The 17,534-nt window shown below is 36.1% G+C and overlaps 3 protein-coding genes and 1 non-coding gene across 6 annotated transcripts; 3 read left to right on the top strand and 1 right to left on the bottom strand.

The window, feature by feature from the left end:
• The first annotated feature begins 3,855 nt into the window (after positions 1–3,855).
• LOC125192555 lies at positions 3,856–6,835 on the top strand. 3 transcript variants are annotated; one of them, XM_048090163.1, is made up of 6 exons: positions 3,856–4,225; positions 5,060–5,152; positions 5,471–5,704; positions 5,810–5,912; positions 5,989–6,218; positions 6,452–6,618. In XM_048090163.1, exons 1-6 carry the CDS (start codon positions 3,939–3,941, stop codon positions 6,510–6,512), a joined length of 1,008 nt encoding a protein of 335 aa, XP_047946120.1. In that variant the 5' UTR covers positions 3,856–3,938; the 3' UTR covers positions 6,513–6,618. The 3 variants fall into 3 exon arrangements, with proteins under 3 accessions (XP_047946120.1, XP_047946119.1, XP_047946121.1); XM_048090162.1 differs by having other exon boundaries at positions 3,859–4,225; positions 6,463–6,835; XM_048090164.1 differs by lacking the exon at positions 5,471–5,704 and having other exon boundaries at positions 3,859–4,225; positions 6,463–6,835.
• A 483-nt stretch (positions 6,836–7,318) lies between these two features.
• Positions 7,319–7,390, top strand: TRNAC-GCA. The gene has a single exon. It is a non-coding gene; the product is annotated as a tRNA-Cys (tRNA).
• A 1,707-nt stretch (positions 7,391–9,097) lies between these two features.
• On the top strand, positions 9,098–14,989 carry LOC125194306 (DNA gyrase subunit B, chloroplastic/mitochondrial-like). The gene is made up of 21 exons (XM_048092451.1): positions 9,098–9,365; positions 9,670–9,808; positions 9,914–9,994; positions 10,099–10,212; positions 10,514–10,570; positions 11,121–11,222; positions 11,325–11,475; positions 11,609–11,685; positions 11,814–11,924; positions 12,088–12,158; positions 12,335–12,476; positions 12,561–12,659; positions 12,743–12,871; positions 13,013–13,127; positions 13,230–13,297; positions 13,676–13,789; positions 13,878–13,994; positions 14,116–14,169; positions 14,285–14,390; positions 14,480–14,610; positions 14,694–14,989. Exons 1-21 carry the CDS (start codon positions 9,184–9,186, stop codon positions 14,760–14,762), a joined length of 2,229 nt encoding a protein of 742 aa, XP_047948408.1. The 5' UTR covers positions 9,098–9,183; the 3' UTR covers positions 14,763–14,989.
• A 256-nt stretch (positions 14,990–15,245) lies between these two features.
• LOC125194307 (50S ribosomal protein L18) lies at positions 15,246–17,191 on the bottom strand. Its single transcript, XM_048092452.1, has 2 exons — positions 17,053–17,191; positions 15,246–15,752 (listed from the first exon to the last, which is right to left on the bottom strand). Exon 2 carries the CDS (start codon positions 15,745–15,747, stop codon positions 15,391–15,393), a length of 357 nt encoding a protein of 118 aa, XP_047948409.1. The 5' UTR covers positions 15,748–15,752; positions 17,053–17,191; the 3' UTR covers positions 15,246–15,390.
• Between the last annotated feature and the right edge of the window lie 343 nt (positions 17,192–17,534).

Here is a 17,534-nt window from a genome sequence, read left to right as displayed (position 1 = left end):
TTTCCAATTTATTATACTCTCCATCCCACAAAAGATGTCACACTTGTGGGACGGCACGAGATTTTAGAAGGTTTTGTTTTGTGTGTTAAATAGAGAGAGAAAATATAATTTTTATATTTATGTGAGAGAGACTTTTTCCAAAAAAGGGAAATGTGACATCTTTTGTGAGACAAACTAAAAAAGAAAGTGTGATATCTTTTGTGGGACGGAGGAAGTACTTTACATTTACTTTTTTTCTCTAATTAAACATGTTAGAGCATCCAGAGTAGTGTGGACATCCCAAAAACATCTCCTGCCACGTCACTAGGACTAGCCGATGGCCTAGCTAATAAGACAAATTGAAAAATACTATTAATTCATTTTAATTGTTGGTGTTTATCAAATATACAAAAAATGAAGTGCAATAAGTTGCAAATATTGAGTATAAATAAAAAAATTAAAAAAATTAAAAAAAATTAAAAAAATCGGGACATCCGTGCTCTTGTCCGCGCAATAGCGGACAAGAGGTAGGACGTCCAGTTTCGGGCGTGGACGAGAGCTCGTCCTACTTCAGGACGTCCTACCTCTTATCCACTATTGCAGGCGGACGCCCCCCACGAACTAACCACTAGTCCTACCTCTTATCCGCTATTGCGGATGATCTTAGCCAATAACTCTTAAAATCTTGTATCCATTAAAAATGCGATCTTAGCTGATACAAAGGGAGTAGTACTATAACTTAGAATTAGTTTGACTTTCACTAACTTTATTATAATATTGCTTGCAGTGGTGGAAGCAGAAAATTAAATAAGTCGGAACTGAAATTTTAGAAAAAATAATAAATTTTATATGTAATATCTGTTCAACTTTTACGATACACTGATGATAATTTTTTTTTACGAGTCGCCATGTCTTGAAATCGTCGAAGAATAGTCTCATTTACATTTTTTTGGAAAATTCTCTTCTCAATGTATACAAGTAATATATCATTCATTCATTCCTCATTCAATTTTGAAAAAAAAAAGGCTTAATAAGTTTCATTGAAGAAAATACTCTCTCAACATAAGCTATTGCAATCGGAGGATCAATGTCAATTCAATCAAACAGTACAACAAAGGGTAAGCTTTATCTCTTCTGGGAGAAAGATTTCACAAATCTTCAATGTTGGAGAACTCAACTTTATCAACTATATCACTGATATAAGTTTTAAGTTGAGTTGGAAGAGACATCTATATACTAATCTAAAGGGACAGTTTGGTGAAAAGACCTTAATGTCCTTTTTGGAGGGAAAATGAAAGTTGATGTTGTAATAGATGATGTGTCAATATTTATTCTTTATTTTATTTATTTTGAGTATTCCAAAATATTTACAAAATGAAAATATTAGAGAGAGAAAGAGAGAATTCTTGATTGCAGCATTGCAAGATGCTTGGAATCCGGCGACAGCGCCGATGAGAGGGCGGCAAGGCTAAGGGAGACGGGACAGTAGTGGCGAGGCTGAGGGAGACGGGACAGTGGCAGCTGGCCGAGAGAAAATGAGGTATCCGGAGTGAGAGAGATGGGGAGGAAAGTTGAGAAGACGAAAAAAAAGAGGAAGGAGAGAGAGAAGTACGGCGGCGGCGGATTCATTTAAAGATCCGTTTTATTAATAAAAACGCATACTATGTGTTAGTTTCTTGACGCTAGATCATACACTTGGTGTTACTTACACTTAAGAGAGAAAATATCATTTTTAAGTTTTTTTACTAAGTCATTAAATTCATAGTATGAAGCAAAGTAATTCAATAATACTATTCAATAGTTTCGGAAAATGAAAGCTATACCCAGCTGCCCCAAAAATATAAGCCTCATCATTCCATTTTTCCTCCATAAAACAAACTTAATTAATTTTAAAAATATGTGACAGCAACTTTAACTTAAAATTAAACTCAAAATTTTGACATCTTGAAGCTAAAACTTCAATTCTAAACCTTTTGATAACAACCAATATCTAAACCCCTTTCACCCAATCTTTTTTTTGATAATTTCCAGCTTACTTAAGTATCAATAGCCCACATCAAACTTCACAACAAGATCAGCCCCAACATTATATAATATCAAACCATCAAGAAGGTGGCTTTAAAAAATAAAATTTAAATCACTACGTATTTTAATTTTTTGAGTAAGTAAATCAAGAACCTAATAATAAAAAAATGTGACTTTCGTATTTAATTGATAATTAATTGTAATCATAATTGAAAAATAAAATGTGAATCTTACTTGATAGTAAATCTCCACTTTATAATGTTGATAATTAGTAACACGTCAATCTTGCTTCATACGCACACAAGAACGATAGTATCATTCATACTAATAACGTCAATCAAATTAGCCACCCAAAACTCTTCAACTTGTCCCATGAATTGATTCCACCCATTCTCTCTCAAATCTAGCAAAATCCTTTGGTTGTATCAACAAAGACGTAGCTTGGACGATATTTTGATCCCTAAGTTGTAGAATTATTGATAAAACATTCGTTATCCCAAACAACTCTTCATCAAGTGTAAAATAAAAATAAATCATAACTCTCCATCTTCATAACTAATGTGTTTGATATACCTCTATTATCCAGATTGATACCATCTTCTTACATGTTTTCAAGCACTTCAATTATCAATAACCACGTGCTTTTTAAACGAAGCAAAGTGGTGAAGTGTGACCCCCATCGAGTGTCGCTTGGTTGCTTTAAACTCATCTCTTAATTTAAACCTCTTCCACTTTTAATTTCTCCACTTCCTAGACCTTCGACAATTTTTTCATGCACAAATTGCCGTTATTTGTCCCTTCATTTACAAGATGTTCCACATGTGTTGACAATCATAGTGACAAACTGACAATGTTAAAAAATCACTTACAACACTATGTTCTTTTGAACAGTTACCACTACTAGTTGGAGCTGATGGACAAAACAATAAATGTACTTGGTAGATGGATTTTTCATTCAATATAAGTGATTTTAAACTATTGTTCTGATCCTGCATATTTGATGCATTGTCTTAACCTTGATCTCTTAATCGTGACAAAGATAAGAGCCAAGATTAGAAATTAAAGTTGGTTAGAATTGTGGATTATGGGCTCACACAATTAAACCATTTCATAGGTGTTCGGTTTCCATGAATTAGGCCAAGCCGCCATGTTTTGACAAGTGGGAAATATTTTTAATTTTTCTATATAGAGATTTTATTGTGGGTGGACGAATATGCACCTGGAGTTGGGGGATTCTAAAAAGCTAAGATAGAAATTGTATTTCATTCTCAATCCTTGACATGAATTCCAGTGCTGTTATAATTATCACCCTTTGCAGAAGAAATAAAAATTGAGATTTCTTAAGGCTATAGTGCGAGCCATGACTATTTATAGAGCCAACAAAATTTGTATTAAACACATTAAACACTAATAATATTCAGAATTGAGCTTAAATAATCTTGCATCTGTAAAGGTAAAATCACTTTTATATCAAATGAAAGTGTGGTGTCAAGGATTGAAGGTGGACTCTCAAAATAAAGCACAAGGCCGGGTTTTGGGTTTTGTTGAATTTCAAAGTTTAATCATGACTATTATTCTCTCTACCATGATGATAATTGATGATTAATTAGCTTATAATCCTAAATGAATTGATTGCTACTTTTACTATTGCCCTATTAAATTTGCAGGTTTATTGAAATTTAAATTTTGAAGAAAACGTAGAAAGAAAGGAAATGAAGCAATAAAGATCAGTATGCATATTACCGATCCAATCCACGAGAATTTACATGTGTTATTAGTCAACCATTAAAAACGATGAAATAAATAGACAAATAAATAAATAAATATAAGCGAAGGATAAATGAATGAGGTTTAAAGAAATGGAATACAGAAAAATCTAAGCTTTATGCTCTCCGCCATCATAAACTGAACAAAAATTGGAGGGCTCGAGCTCAATGGCGATCCACCCAAAATCGAAATTAGCAAAGTCCAGATCTTCAATCTTCATACTCACAGCTTCGATCGCGTGCATTGCAGTGCTGTACCTCGTGGCTTGCCTAGTTTCGGCACCCGCCAGCATACAGAATATCGTGCCCCCCAATCGCCACACTTTGCACGACAAGTACTTGTATTGGGGGAGCAGAATTGACTGCCCCGGAAAGCACTGCGATTCCTGCGAGGGTTTAGGTCACCAAGAGTCCAGCCTTAGGTGTGCCCTTGAGGAAGCATTGTTTCTCGGCAGGTACATTTTTCGAGATTTAATCTGTTTGGGATTTGGAGTGGTGGATTTCTTCTCAATTTTGAGTTTATCATCTTTGTTTCTCTTCATTAGTAATGGATAATTGCATTATTTAATCTGAGTTGTGATTGCTGTGAATCTTCATTTTGGGGATTTTAGTAGTGACTTTCTTCATTAGTAATGGTTGATTGCATGATTTCAACTTGGTTTGTGATATTTGTTTTGAGGAAGTAATTATAGGTCCCTGTTCCTGCAAACATTGAAAATTTGGCCTTGATAAGTTCACTCGTGGTTTCTATTGATGAAAAACCTCTTCATTTCTTTGATGGTTGTCGATTTTGGTTTGCAACTTATGATTTTATAACTCTAGTGAAATTCATATAGCCGATCCGGATATTTGAATTTTGCACGCGATTGCTAATGAACTGTGCTATATATACTTAGTAGATCTGGGGATGCCTATAGGTGAACTAACATGTCTCCAGTTACTCTTTCTCTGTGAAGAAAGAACCCTAGTTTCCTAATAATGCACAGCAATATTAATACTAGCAGTTGATTTCCATGTCTATTTCTTTCGGGAACAACTGAGTTGAATGGTTGAAGTTGTTTTATGGTGCTCGTACTCGTAGTATCTTATCTTACTTATTAGCTACTCTTATTTAAGACATGAGAAGATCGGAGTCCCTTTAGATCTGCATCTTGAGTTAAGGCCGTTTCATGTGTTATAACATTTTTGATTGGGCTGATGACTTGCTGAGAATGGATACCCTTCTTGGCAGTATTTTGTGCTTTCGGACTGACCATCTTCTCTATATTTTCCTTCTCCTCTTGTTGCAGGACCTTTGTAATGCCTTCCAGGTTGTGTATAAATCCAATACACAATAAGAAAGGAATTCTCCATCAATCTGGAAATATGGTTTCTGAGGAAGGGTGAGTTTTCTTGTGCAGTTTAGAACACTCAGTGCCGGATCACAGAAGAATTAAATTATGAGATTCTTGGTTGTTTACTAGTGGTACTTAAGCCAGAATATCATCTTTTGGGTTTTTGTGATGCTGAATCATGGCTTCGAAATAAATAAGATAGTGTTTGATGTCCAAAACATATACAGAATTAGGGAACATTAGACATTTCAGAAATTGTCAAAATATTTGATTATAGAATGTACACTTTTTTTGCTTCGAGTTCTTTGCAGTATCTACAAACATGTGCATTTTTTTGTTTAATGATGTAAGCAATTTTCTTTTTAGGTGGGCAGCTAACTCTTGTGCTATGGATTCTCTGTATGATCTTGATTTCATGTCCAACACGGTGCCTGTGATTTTAGATAATTCAAAGACATGGCACCATGTCCTTACTACAAGCATGAAACTGGGATCCAGAGGGATAGCACACGTGGAAGGAATTAGTCGAACTGATCTCAAACACAAAAAAAATTATTCAAATCTTTTACTCATAAATCGAACTGCCAGTCCTCTCTCATGGTAGGTAACAAACAGTTACTAATGATCCAACTACTCTTCCTTCTTACTATTAGTTTTTGAATCTCGATAATTTTTGTGTAGGTATTAATCATGGTAGTCATTCAGGTTCATGGAATGCAAGGATCGAAACAACCGCAGTTCTATTATGTTGCCGTATTCCTTTCTTCCATCAATGGCTGCAAAGAAGCTACGAGATGCTGCGGAAAAGGTGATCCACTGCAATTAGCTAATTTTCTCTATCTTAAGTAAATATCTGCTATAATAAAAATTGCTGCTGAAACCAGATAAAGGCACATCTTGGAGATTATGATGCTATTCATGTCCGGCGAGGTGATAAAATAAAAACTAGGAAGGACAGATTTGGGGTTGATCGAACCCTACACCCTCATCTTGACAGAGATACACGTCCTGAGTTCATTCTTTGTAGAATTTCCAAATGGGTTCCCCCGGGTAGAACTCTCTTCATTGCATCCAATGAGAGGACTCCCGGATTCTTTTCACCTTTATCTGCGAGGTACTTATATCTCAGTTACTTATATACTCCGTATTAATTTCTACAGCCTGAATACTGTCACTCAAAACTCAAATCAATCTATATTAAGGGCTAAGATGTCCCTTTTTAAGAGAAAAGTACTATTTTTTGGTGATTGGGCCCTAATTACTAATTGATGATCTCAAAACAAGGTTGAGTTCTATTAAACTCATTAGCATTGCTGAGATGCATTCTAGCTACTCTTCATATCCTAGTCTATTTGCAGGTACAAATTGGCCTATTCATCAAACTACAGCGGTCTTTTGGATCCCATAATTGAGAACAATTACCAACTGTTCATGGTGGAGAGGCTTATTATGACGGGAGCCAGAAAGTTCATTCGAACATACAAGGAAGACGATACGGATCTCAGTCTGACAGATGATCCCAAAAAGAACACCAAAATATGGCAAATACCTGTTTATAGCTGGGAAGAAGGGGAAGGAGAGAACTGCTGACCATAATTCTCAATTTTTTTTGTCACTCTTTGTTATTTCAAGAATGTTTGTGCTGTTAATTTTTTCATTATTTTGTTGATACTTGCAAACTATTTGAAAAATGTTACAGTATTCTGTATCTATAAATTTTGGTTCCTGTAATTTATATCTGGTCCACACTTATGGATACAATTTCAGAGTAATGACATAGTATCATAGTATTATATACTCCATATAAGCTGAATGAGCTAATTAAGCTTATATATACTGTGTGAACCAATATTGAAATATGTTTTCATGCTAATTTATTTACCAACTTATTAGCGTTAATTTTCAAGCAACTAAGGTCATTTTGCATTATAATACTAGTAAACTGCCTAGTAACTATCAAAAGATGTACTACCATGATACTTTGTACTATAACAAAAACAACAAAAAATGTGTATGTATTTAGAGCCACCAAAAGTAAAATTGATCATCTCAAACGATTTAATACTTGCATAATTGAAACCAAATAGAAAAGTTTTTTTTTTTTCCAAACCAAATAGCAAAGTTACAGAACACAGGCAGAATGTAAAGATTTAGCGTTAGCGTTATATTATGATTCGTTACAAATAAAATTGAATCGCCAGGAAAAAATTATAAGGGTCCATAGCTCAGTGGTAGAGCAATTGACTGCAGATCAATAGGTCACCGGTTCGAACCCGGTTGGGCCCTGTGTTTTTTTTTTTTTTTTTTTTTAAATTATTTTATTTTTATTTTAGAAGTAATATGTTGTGGTACGAAAATGCAAATTCATACCTGCAAACAAGCAGCTACTATATGTATTTTATACCGCTAAAAAAGCTAATTTACCAATAAATACTTTTTCAAGGATTAAATATTTTTGGGATATTGACCTCTAATATCACGAAATTTTCAAAAAGTTGGGTTTTTCCCAAATAAAAACGGGTCACATTTAGTCCGAACTGGATGGAAATGGTTAAATTTAACGGTCAACGAATTTTAATTGAATTTTGACCGGATTAAGTTAATAATTAAGTTAATATTAAGTTAAGAATTACACCGGCCGGTCCCCTCTCCTCTGCCGTCCGGTCCTCTCCTCTCCGGAGCCGGTCCCCTCACCTCCGCCACCATCTCCGCTGCCGCCATACAGTGTCAACCACCAGCTCAATCTCCCTCCTCTTCCAGCAAAATTAACAAAGTAACAAACAATAATTAGTAGTAGGAAATGGAGAGAGAAAGAGAGAGAGAGAGCCCATTTCCGCAAAAACACCAGCGAGCTCTTCATCTGCCTCTCCTCTTCCTCCTCCATGAAACTCTCCGAATCAATCCTCAGCCCCGGCCACCGCCTCCGCCCTAACAAGGCCTCCCCTTTCCTCCCCAAGAAACGCCTCGACAACCCCGAGCCCTCTCCCCCAAAGTAACCTACATCGGCCAAGTCAGAGTCAAATCCAAGAAGAAGAAGAAGAAGACCAACCGCAGCCTCTCCAGCCGAAGGGCCGAGGTCATTTTCAGGAAAATCGAGGCGGCGCAGGGATGGGTCATTTGCCGGTGTCGATCTACGACGCGCTGCGGACGTGCTTCGCGGTGGAAGGGAAGAAGAGAGAGATGAGCTGGTGGTTGATACCGTATGGCGGCGGCGGAGATGGTGGCGGAGGAGAGGGGACCGGCTCCGACGGTAGAGGGGAGAGGACCGGCTCCGGCGGCGGAGGAGAGGGGACCGCTCCGGCAAGGTAATTTTTAACTTAATTCTTAACTTAATTATTAACTTAATCTGGTCAAAATTAAATTAATATTCGTTGACCGTTAAATTTAACCATTTCCATCCAGTTCGGACTAAACGTGACCCGTTTTTATTTGTGAGGGACCAAATAATTCAAAAGATAAGGTTTTGGACCAAAATCAAAAAATCTCCATATGTTAAGGACCAAAAAGGACCTTTAGTCTAAATACTTTTTCAAGGATTAAATATTTTTGGGATATTGGCATCTAATATCACGAAATTTTCAAAAAGTTGGGTTTTTCCCACGAACTTTAAAATTGACAAATAATATCACGAACTTTACCACGTGTTTGTTTTTTCCCACGAATGAAAAAATTCCCATAAATAATACTATGATACCGATTTTTTTTCGTAATTTCTCAACAACAATTTCGAAAGTTTCAAGTTTTTCAATATTTGAAGATAGTTTTTCTTGAAGCACACCCTCAAAAATTATTCTTCAATCTATTAAAATAAAATAAATTTGTTCATTCGTGGGAAAAAACAAATACATGGTAAAGTTCGTGATATTATTTGTCAATTTTAAAGTTTGTGGGAAAAACTCAACTTTTTGAAAGTTTCGTGATATTAATATCCCAATATTTTTTAGGAATAGAAAGAGTAAAAAAAAAAAAGAAAAAAGAAAAAGGAGCCTCATCTCATCCCTTTCCCCATCTCTTGTTCAGTAAAACCCTGAACCCAAAACCTGAATTTTGAAACAAGAACACCGCCACATATTTTATGAATGGCCCTTCTTCTCAATCTCAAGCCTAGTATTACTTCGCTTAAACGCATGGCCTCTCGTTTTAATGCCCTTTCTCCTTCTTCTCTTAATTACTTCCATTCCCGTGCCCGCTCCCGCTCCACTCTCGCTCTATCCTCTTCTATCTCTCTCCCTACGCCCCCTTTCATATTTCTTACCACCGGGTAATTATTTATGCTTCCTTTTTCTTTTTTGCTCGGTTTTGTATGAATTGTTATGCATGTATTAGTGTTTCAAGTGGCATTTCCTTTAATCTGTGAGTTTTATTTGAAAAAGATTAGTAATTTAGTGGTGGATTAACAGTATCTTCTCAAAATTAATTTTGGGTTATTTTTACTTTCAAAGTTTTGCGTTTGTGTTTTGATTGACAGCTCATTCGTCTAGCTGAAAGTGAGAACCTTTTCGTGTTATTTGTTTCTTGCATTCATAAGTGTAAATATTTGTTTTTGTTTTTGTTTTTTTGGTTAGTGATGCATTGAAAAAGGTCTCTAGCAACTATCCACCATGTCATGCTGTGGTTCCGAGAGCATTTATGTCATCAAGCGTCAGCATCGAGGCTGTTCGTGAGAGTAAGGCCTCAAAAGAATATGGTTCGGATCAGATTCAGGTGAACTGCTTGCCTTGATGAACATGTAATAACTGGACTATCTTGCTGTACAGTTTGGTTTCAAATTTCTGTTTCCCAGTAGCAATCATGATGTTGTTCTCTTAGGTACTGGAAGGGTTAGACCCTGTAAGGAAGCGACCGGGCATGTACATTGGAAGCACTGGTTCTCGTGGCCTTCATCATTTGGTTTGTTCCTTTTTTTTTTATTCTTGCTGGTTTGCATGTTTCTGATACAAAGGAAGTTCGTTATACTGTTACTTACTCTGTTGTTGTTGATGCTTTCATTGAAGGTTTATGAAATCTTGGATAATGCTATTGATGAGGCACAAGCAGGATTTGCTTCAAAGATTGATGTCATTTTGCTTGCAGACAATTCAGTGTGCATCACTGACAATGGACGAGGGGTATGTGCCTGATTTTATGAGCTGAGTGAAGTATAATTGTATGCATAAGTGAAAATATTATGTTTTAAAACACCATTACCTCGAACTGTGTTACAAAATTTTGGTCAGTTAACATAACAGTGAAGAATATTGCAGACTGAGCTTGTCATGTATTCACTTGTGCAGTGTACAACTGTACATTATATCTAGCTGCTCACTGTCGAATTTGATTTGAGGCGTTCTATGAGAATGCTACTTATGCATGCGCTTGTTGATTCATACTATAAGAGTATATTTTAGTCTACTCATTTTTGCATTACAGATCCCAACGGACATGCATCCAGCGACAAAAAAGTCTGCTTTGGAGACTGTCTTGACGGTATGCTTTTTTCTCTCATCTCATTATCAGTTATGAATTGCATAGAATATCTTGCAGCAGCTCATTTTCCTAATATTAGAAAAATTAATAGGCTAAAGAAAAAACAGTTATAGAAACAGGATTTTCTTGGAGTCGACCCAGTGGATTAGATGGAAAAAATATTCTCTTTGTTAAACTCTTGGTCTGAAGAAAGATTGTACAGAATTACAGATTTTTCATGACTCTTCGCTATTCGAAGCATGCAAACCACATTTGATACTGCAGATCGCAAAGTAGGACACCAGAGAAGGAAGCACAGCTGTTTAGACCAGTCACTTAAGCCTTGTTTGGCCTGGCTTATAAATCTCTGTAGTAATTGACCAAAAATGAACTTTGAGGTGTAAATCTTTACAGCATGCTATTTTGTTTTGGATTTGTGTACTGATTAGTTTTCGTTTACCCTTACCTGCATGTTTGATTCATATTTTGTGATGATAAACTAAATTGTGGAATTTCCCCTTGAATGTTTTGAGTTGTGCAGTTAATTGACGCTCTTAATACATAATTGCAGGTTTTGCATGCTGGTGGCAAGTTTGGTGGTGCCAGTAGTGGTTATAGTGTGTCTGGTGGACTACATGGTGTTGGTTTGTCGGTTGTCAATGCATTGTCTGAGGTATCAATTCTGAAGTTTTTGCTGCCCATGACGTCTCTTTTTTATGTAACTATCACAATATTAACCCCATCAATATCAATTCTTCTATCTGCTTGTGTCCAGGCCCTTGAAGTGACAGTATGGCGTAATGGTAAGGAGTATAAGCAGAAATATTGTCGTGGGAAGCCTATGGCAAAATTGATCTCTCGTGAGCTTCCGGCTGATATGAAGGACCAGCAAGGGACTCGTATACATTTTTGGCCGGACAAAGAAGGTCAACCTTTTTCTATATTATCTTTAGTTTATTTGTGTTGGAGGATTTGGTGAAATTCTTTGAATGAATTCAACAAAGCTTCCTGAATTTGAGTTTGGCTACAACACAATAACCAGCTTTTCTTTTACTACAGTATTTACAACAGAAATTGAGTTTGACTACAACACAATATCTAGCAGAATCAGGGAGCTTGCTTTTCTAAATCCTGAGGTAGATATTATCTTTCACATCTGCTCTTGGTTGTGGATTTATTAACATTTTCATTGTGAATCTGATATGGGACGGGGCATATTCATAGAATTTGCCAATTTTTAACGATTTATTTTGTCAATTGTTAGGTTACAATTGCTCTTGAGAAACAGAATGTGGATACAGAGAAGACGCTGCATAATGTGTACAGCTATGCTGGAGGATTAATTGAATATGTGAAATGGCTTAATACAGATAAGGTATGCTTGACTTTTATGGCTTATAGTTTTGTGTTTGACTGGCGGTGTAACTACTGCAAAGTGTTACATAATCTTCGTTTCATTTTTATTAAATCATGTAGCATATGCTTTAATATTTTTCTGCTACCTATTGTAAGATATGACTTGCATATTTCTGGTCCAGAAATCTTTGCATGAAGTCGTGGGATTCAGAAAAGAAATAGAGGGAGTCTCAATTGATATTGCACTTCAATGGTAGTAGTTCTAAGTTTCCTTTTTCCAAAATGTAATATTCCTTTTCTTTTGCTTTAACCTTCTTGACTCTTGTGATGTCTTGTTAACGACAAGGAACAATAATGTCGAGTGAAGAAGGATGTGATGTACCTGTTTTTGTTTGGGAAGTTAATTGCGTTTAGTTGATCTACGCACAGGTGTTCGGATTCTTATTCAGATACATTATTAGGATATGCTAACAGCATTAGAACAGTTGACGGGGGTACTCACATTGATGGTGTCAAAGCTTCATTAACTAGAACCTTGAACAATCTTGCAAAGAAGTCTAAAGTCATTAAGGTATCCTATATTAACTTTAATAACGTCAGCTAGTTTCTATTACAATTGATATATTTGCTCAAAAGACTTTATTTCATTTTACAGGAAAAAGATATTACTTTAAGTGGCGAACATGTAAGAGAGGGCCTGACTTGTGTGATTTCCGTGAAAGTTCCTAACCCAGAATTTGAAGGACAAACAAAGGTGTGTTGTTTTTACATAGTACATATTAATGCTTAAACATTTTCTACTAGAAGCTTTTCTTATACATCTTTTTCTTCCGAAAGACGAGATTAGGAAACCCAGAGGTGAGGAAGATTGTTGATCAATCTATTGTAGAGTATCTTACTGAGTACCTGGAGTTGCATCCTGATGTCCTTGATGCTATCCTGTCTAAGTCCCTCAATGCTCTGAAGGTATCTTCAGCATCATCTGTAGTATAAAATGCATCTATTTAAGCTGTTACTATGATTTCTCACAAAGTGACCTTTTTCTTTATTTCTTTTCTTCTTCATTCTATTTTTCCACATTAAATTGTATTAAGACCTGTTTTTTAGGCAGCATTAGCGGCAAAGAGGGCCAGAGAACTGGTAAGACAAAAAAGTGTCTTAAAATCATCATCCCTTCCCGGGAAGCTTGCTGATTGTTCAGCTACTGATCCTGCAGAAGCTGGTATGGTTATATCCTTTTTGTTATGTACTATACCGGGAATGATGATGATTAAGAAATAAAAGATAAGAAGTTTACATTTTTATTCATTTCCAAAAAATTCAGAGATATTCATAGTCGAAGGAGATTCAGCTGGTGGCAGTGCTAAACAAGGTCGTGACCGCCGATTTCAGGTGATAGCAAATTCTTTTGCTCTCATTTCCTGCCAAAAAGAAAAAGAGTAATATTTATGTAAAAGATCTTCCATCTCAACTCCTGTCATTCTTGTTTATTTATTGCTTTTCCATCACATTTTGAGCTGAATGTCATCTGGAGACTCTGGACTTACAAATTCTTTATCCATTTCATTTTATTATTAATTCTGAAATATTAATAAATAATACTAGCAGATAATGTAATATAAGGAAGAAACATTTGTGATTCTAATCTATGTTCAGAAGGAATAACCAAATATCTTTGTCATGTGGATTGCTGGACTATTTTAAAAATGCCCTGTTAGCTTTTTTCCCTAAGATAGGAAATGGAATTTGAAACATGCTGGTGTCTCGCAGGCAGTGCTACCTCTACGAGGTAAAATTTTGAACATTGAACGCAAAGACGAAGCTTCCATGTACAAAAATGAGGAGATTCAAAATCTAATTCTTGGTTTGGGACTTGGAGTAAAGGTGTTAGTCTTTAAAATACTATTTGTATCTTGCTTTCTGTTATTCTATATCTGATGGCGAGGCGACTTCTTTACTTCTGTACTATCAGGGTGAAGATTTTCGGAAGGATGCGCTCCGTTATCACAAAATTATAATATTAACAGATGCTGACGTAGATGGTGCTCACATAAGGACACTGCTATTAACCTTCTTCTTTAGGTATCAGGTACGTAATGGGGGTTGTAAGACTGAGACACCCAAAATTGTGCGGCTTCTTGATATGAGAGACCCGGTGTTTTGTGGATCTTGTTGCTAATTTGTTTTTGGTTGGATTTGACTGCCTGCAGAGAGCTTTGTTTGATGAAGGTTGCATCTACGTCGGTGTTCCTCCACTATATAAGGTATCTCGAAGATGATTCCCGATGAGGAACATTCCTCTGAATTTGATATACAAAAAGGGACAGCTTCGTTCCCATAAGTTTGATCAGGTTTTGATATTTCTGTGTCGACATTCAGGTTGAGAGGGGGAAGCAAGCACACTACTGTTATGATGAAACGGAACTCAGAAAACTGCAGAGCTCACTTCCTGCAAATGCATCATACAACATTCAGAGATTCAAAGGTAGCTGATAATTCCACTTTTTTTGTCGATAACATGGTTATTTGTTAGCCAAGGAGGTTCTCAGTGAGACGTTGCCTACACATTTGCAGGTCTTGGGGAGATGATGCCTTTACAACTGTGGGAAACTACCTTGAATCCCGAGACTAGACTTCTGAAGCAATTAAGAGTAGAGGATGTGGCAGAGGCCAATGTTGTCTTTTCGTCTCTCATGGGATCTCGAGTAAGTGAATCATGAATGGGTATATTTCTACTTCTCTGTCAATCTTTAGGTCCATGATTTTGATGTAGTGCCTTGTTTTTTAGGTTGATTTCAGGAAAGAACTCATTCAGAACTCAGCCAATGCGGTCAATCTTGGTCATCTCGATATATGAATGCGATGTCGCGGATTTGTAGGGCATTTCGACTGTGAGTGCAATTTGGGGATTTTGCAGCAAGGACGTTTGGATGATTTCATCTCCATTCCCTTTTTTTTCTTTGTAAAATATCAGCAAAATATCCCTACCAAATTGAGGGTTTCAACAAAATTACTTCTTGGCATATAAATTGGTTGTACCTTTTATTCAATTGATTGAAAAAGGTGCTGCATTATTAATCTAAATTTTCAAATTAGATCAGAATCAGCCTTGTTTTTGACGGACAGTAATTGCAGCTGCAGAGTTTGCTCATTTCTTGATTTATTCATTCAACAAAACAAAATTGATCATAAACACATTAATGTTTTGAACTGTTATCATAAGGTTTTTATACAAATCTGAATGTTTATATATAGGTAACAGCATGTCATGATAGTAGTTGATATAGAAAGAAGCAAAAGTAACTTGTGATTGTAACAACTAACTATTTAGTCTGCAACCTGAACAATGATACTGGCAATGCTTATTTAAAACATTGAATTCTAGAGCCAGAAATATTCAAAAATGCAAGTACTAAGTGATATATTAGATGCAAGATTCACAACCATCATCAGATGCAAGATTAACAAAAATGCCAACGTTGGATTCATATCAATTTCACCCCTGCATTTACTAACTGATCAATTACTGCTTTCACCTTGCCATGGTACTTTTGATCTCTGTTGTAGAACACTGTAACAGCTGGTATGTTTTTGACCTGCAGCCGTTGTGCGAGTATCCTGCCGATCTTTGCAGCAGCAGCGACATCTCTAGTGCTCTCTTTCTCCTTCTCCATGGCCAACCTTAGGGCTTTTTCTTGCGTGCTAGCAGCAGCAGCCACTGTTGCAGTTGGTGTGTGGACAACTTGTGCGTTCACATACTTATTGGTGAAGTGCATCCTTAGGACGTATGGTTTGAGAAACTTCGTCACTCTTTCAGCCCTTACTGGGGGAGGGACAACCATTTTTGCTACAGAAAAATACAAACAGTTAAACATGTGGTAAGCCCATTGGCTGAACTAGAATGCCACTTTCTTTAAAATACAATCATTTTTATCATCTCTAATCACGAATCATTAGATAGAATCTGGGATCTAATCTATCTGATGCTTGAATCTACTTAATGAAGCATTCCATCATTGAAAAAGTAATCAATACAAAAAAATAGTTTGGGTTGATGAACGAACATGCTAGTGTGTCCCTCTCGTGCACTTTATTTTCTCTAATAGTCAAAATGCAAGAACTAAGGGATTCTAGCATACGGATATCTCAAATATCTCTACAATGAAGACTGATTTTAATACAACGGACAAATCAATGGAAAGCATGTAACTGATGGTTAGAATGTTTGTAAAATCCCGTGGCTAATAGCTGGGATGGGATCATTTAGGACACGAATAAAATGTTTTGCTAAAAGGAACAAAATCTGAATGAACCATGGATCATAAAGTGATTCAGAAAAAGCAATCTTCATTCAACATAGCATATAGCATCACACACATTCAAATCGCAAGGGACAACAGCAGGTAACCAACCCCTAATAGGCTAACAGCATAATTGTATTGTGAGTATCATTAAGAACAGGCTAAAATCACATTCATATTCCAGAAGAGAGATGATTGTGACCCACAAGTGAATGTAATTTTCTCTCAGAAAACATCCGACAAGAAATCTTATCAAGAAACAATCACATAGATATGCACCTAATAACTGCATCGGCATCTGATTGCGCAGTCACCACACACATAAAACTATACCAAATAATTATAGATAGGCATCAAACACGCCCCTAATTATCACCGTCACAATTACATTTTCAACGACAGATTAGACACAGATACCATCAACAATGTCTAAACAATAGTACTGCTACGGAAATGGATATCTGAATGCTTAACCAAAAATTCAATCAGCCTAAATATGCTAAACTGAACTTAGTATCTAACTCGAATCACAATAGTAGCCTGTCTACAATATTTCAGCAGCTAGGTTAAAAGCACCATTACTTACAAACAATCAATCCAGGCCTTAAAGAACCAAACGTAGATTCTTTTCATAAAATCTTCGATCTAACCAATGGGCAACATTTTGCAATTATACGAAACCCCAATACTAAAAAGTTGGAAAATTTATGAGTCCCAGAAGATATATAGCTAAAGCAGAAACCCCTTGAGAAAAATACGACGCACATTAGCCACCGTTTCAGGATTCAGAAAAGCGTCACAGACACGAGAATTATATATAACTGAAAAAACAATGGGATTGCTTACCGGAGAAATGGGTGAGACTGTTGCAGAGAGCGGCGGCGAGTGTAGAGCCAGCCACAAATCTTATACTAATGGGTGAAACTTGAAAGGCAATCGAATTTTATTTTTTCTTTATTCTTAAAACCGATTTTTCATAGGAGTATTCTTTTTATTTTAAATCGGGAGAGGCATTTTTTTATTCTAGACGAAAATCGATTTTAAAAAAAAAAACTAGTACCAACAGTCAAATGTTTAATATTCAATTATGCATACAAATATGTTTATTCTGTTTTAGCTTAAATTAACCACTGCCACTTGTCTGGCTGCCCCCGCACTAAATACGGATGTCAATATAATCTGAAACTTATGGATTGAGCCGAATAACCCGATAAAATTAGTGAGTTAAGGCTATAATTTCATAAGTCGAATACAAAAACAAACGGATTAGCCCATTAGAGTTGACAGGTTAAATGAGTTGGCCCGATGGATTGTAGTTTTAATTTAAA

The sequence above is a fragment of the Salvia hispanica genome, chromosome 6 (assembly GCF_023119035.1).
Source record: "Salvia hispanica cultivar TCC Black 2014 chromosome 6, UniMelb_Shisp_WGS_1.0, whole genome shotgun sequence".
Lineage (NCBI taxonomy): Eukaryota > Viridiplantae > Streptophyta > Magnoliopsida > Lamiales > Lamiaceae > Salvia > Salvia hispanica.
The sequence above is the reverse complement of the archived record's forward strand: the minus strand, read 5'-3'. Positions and strand labels throughout refer to the sequence as shown.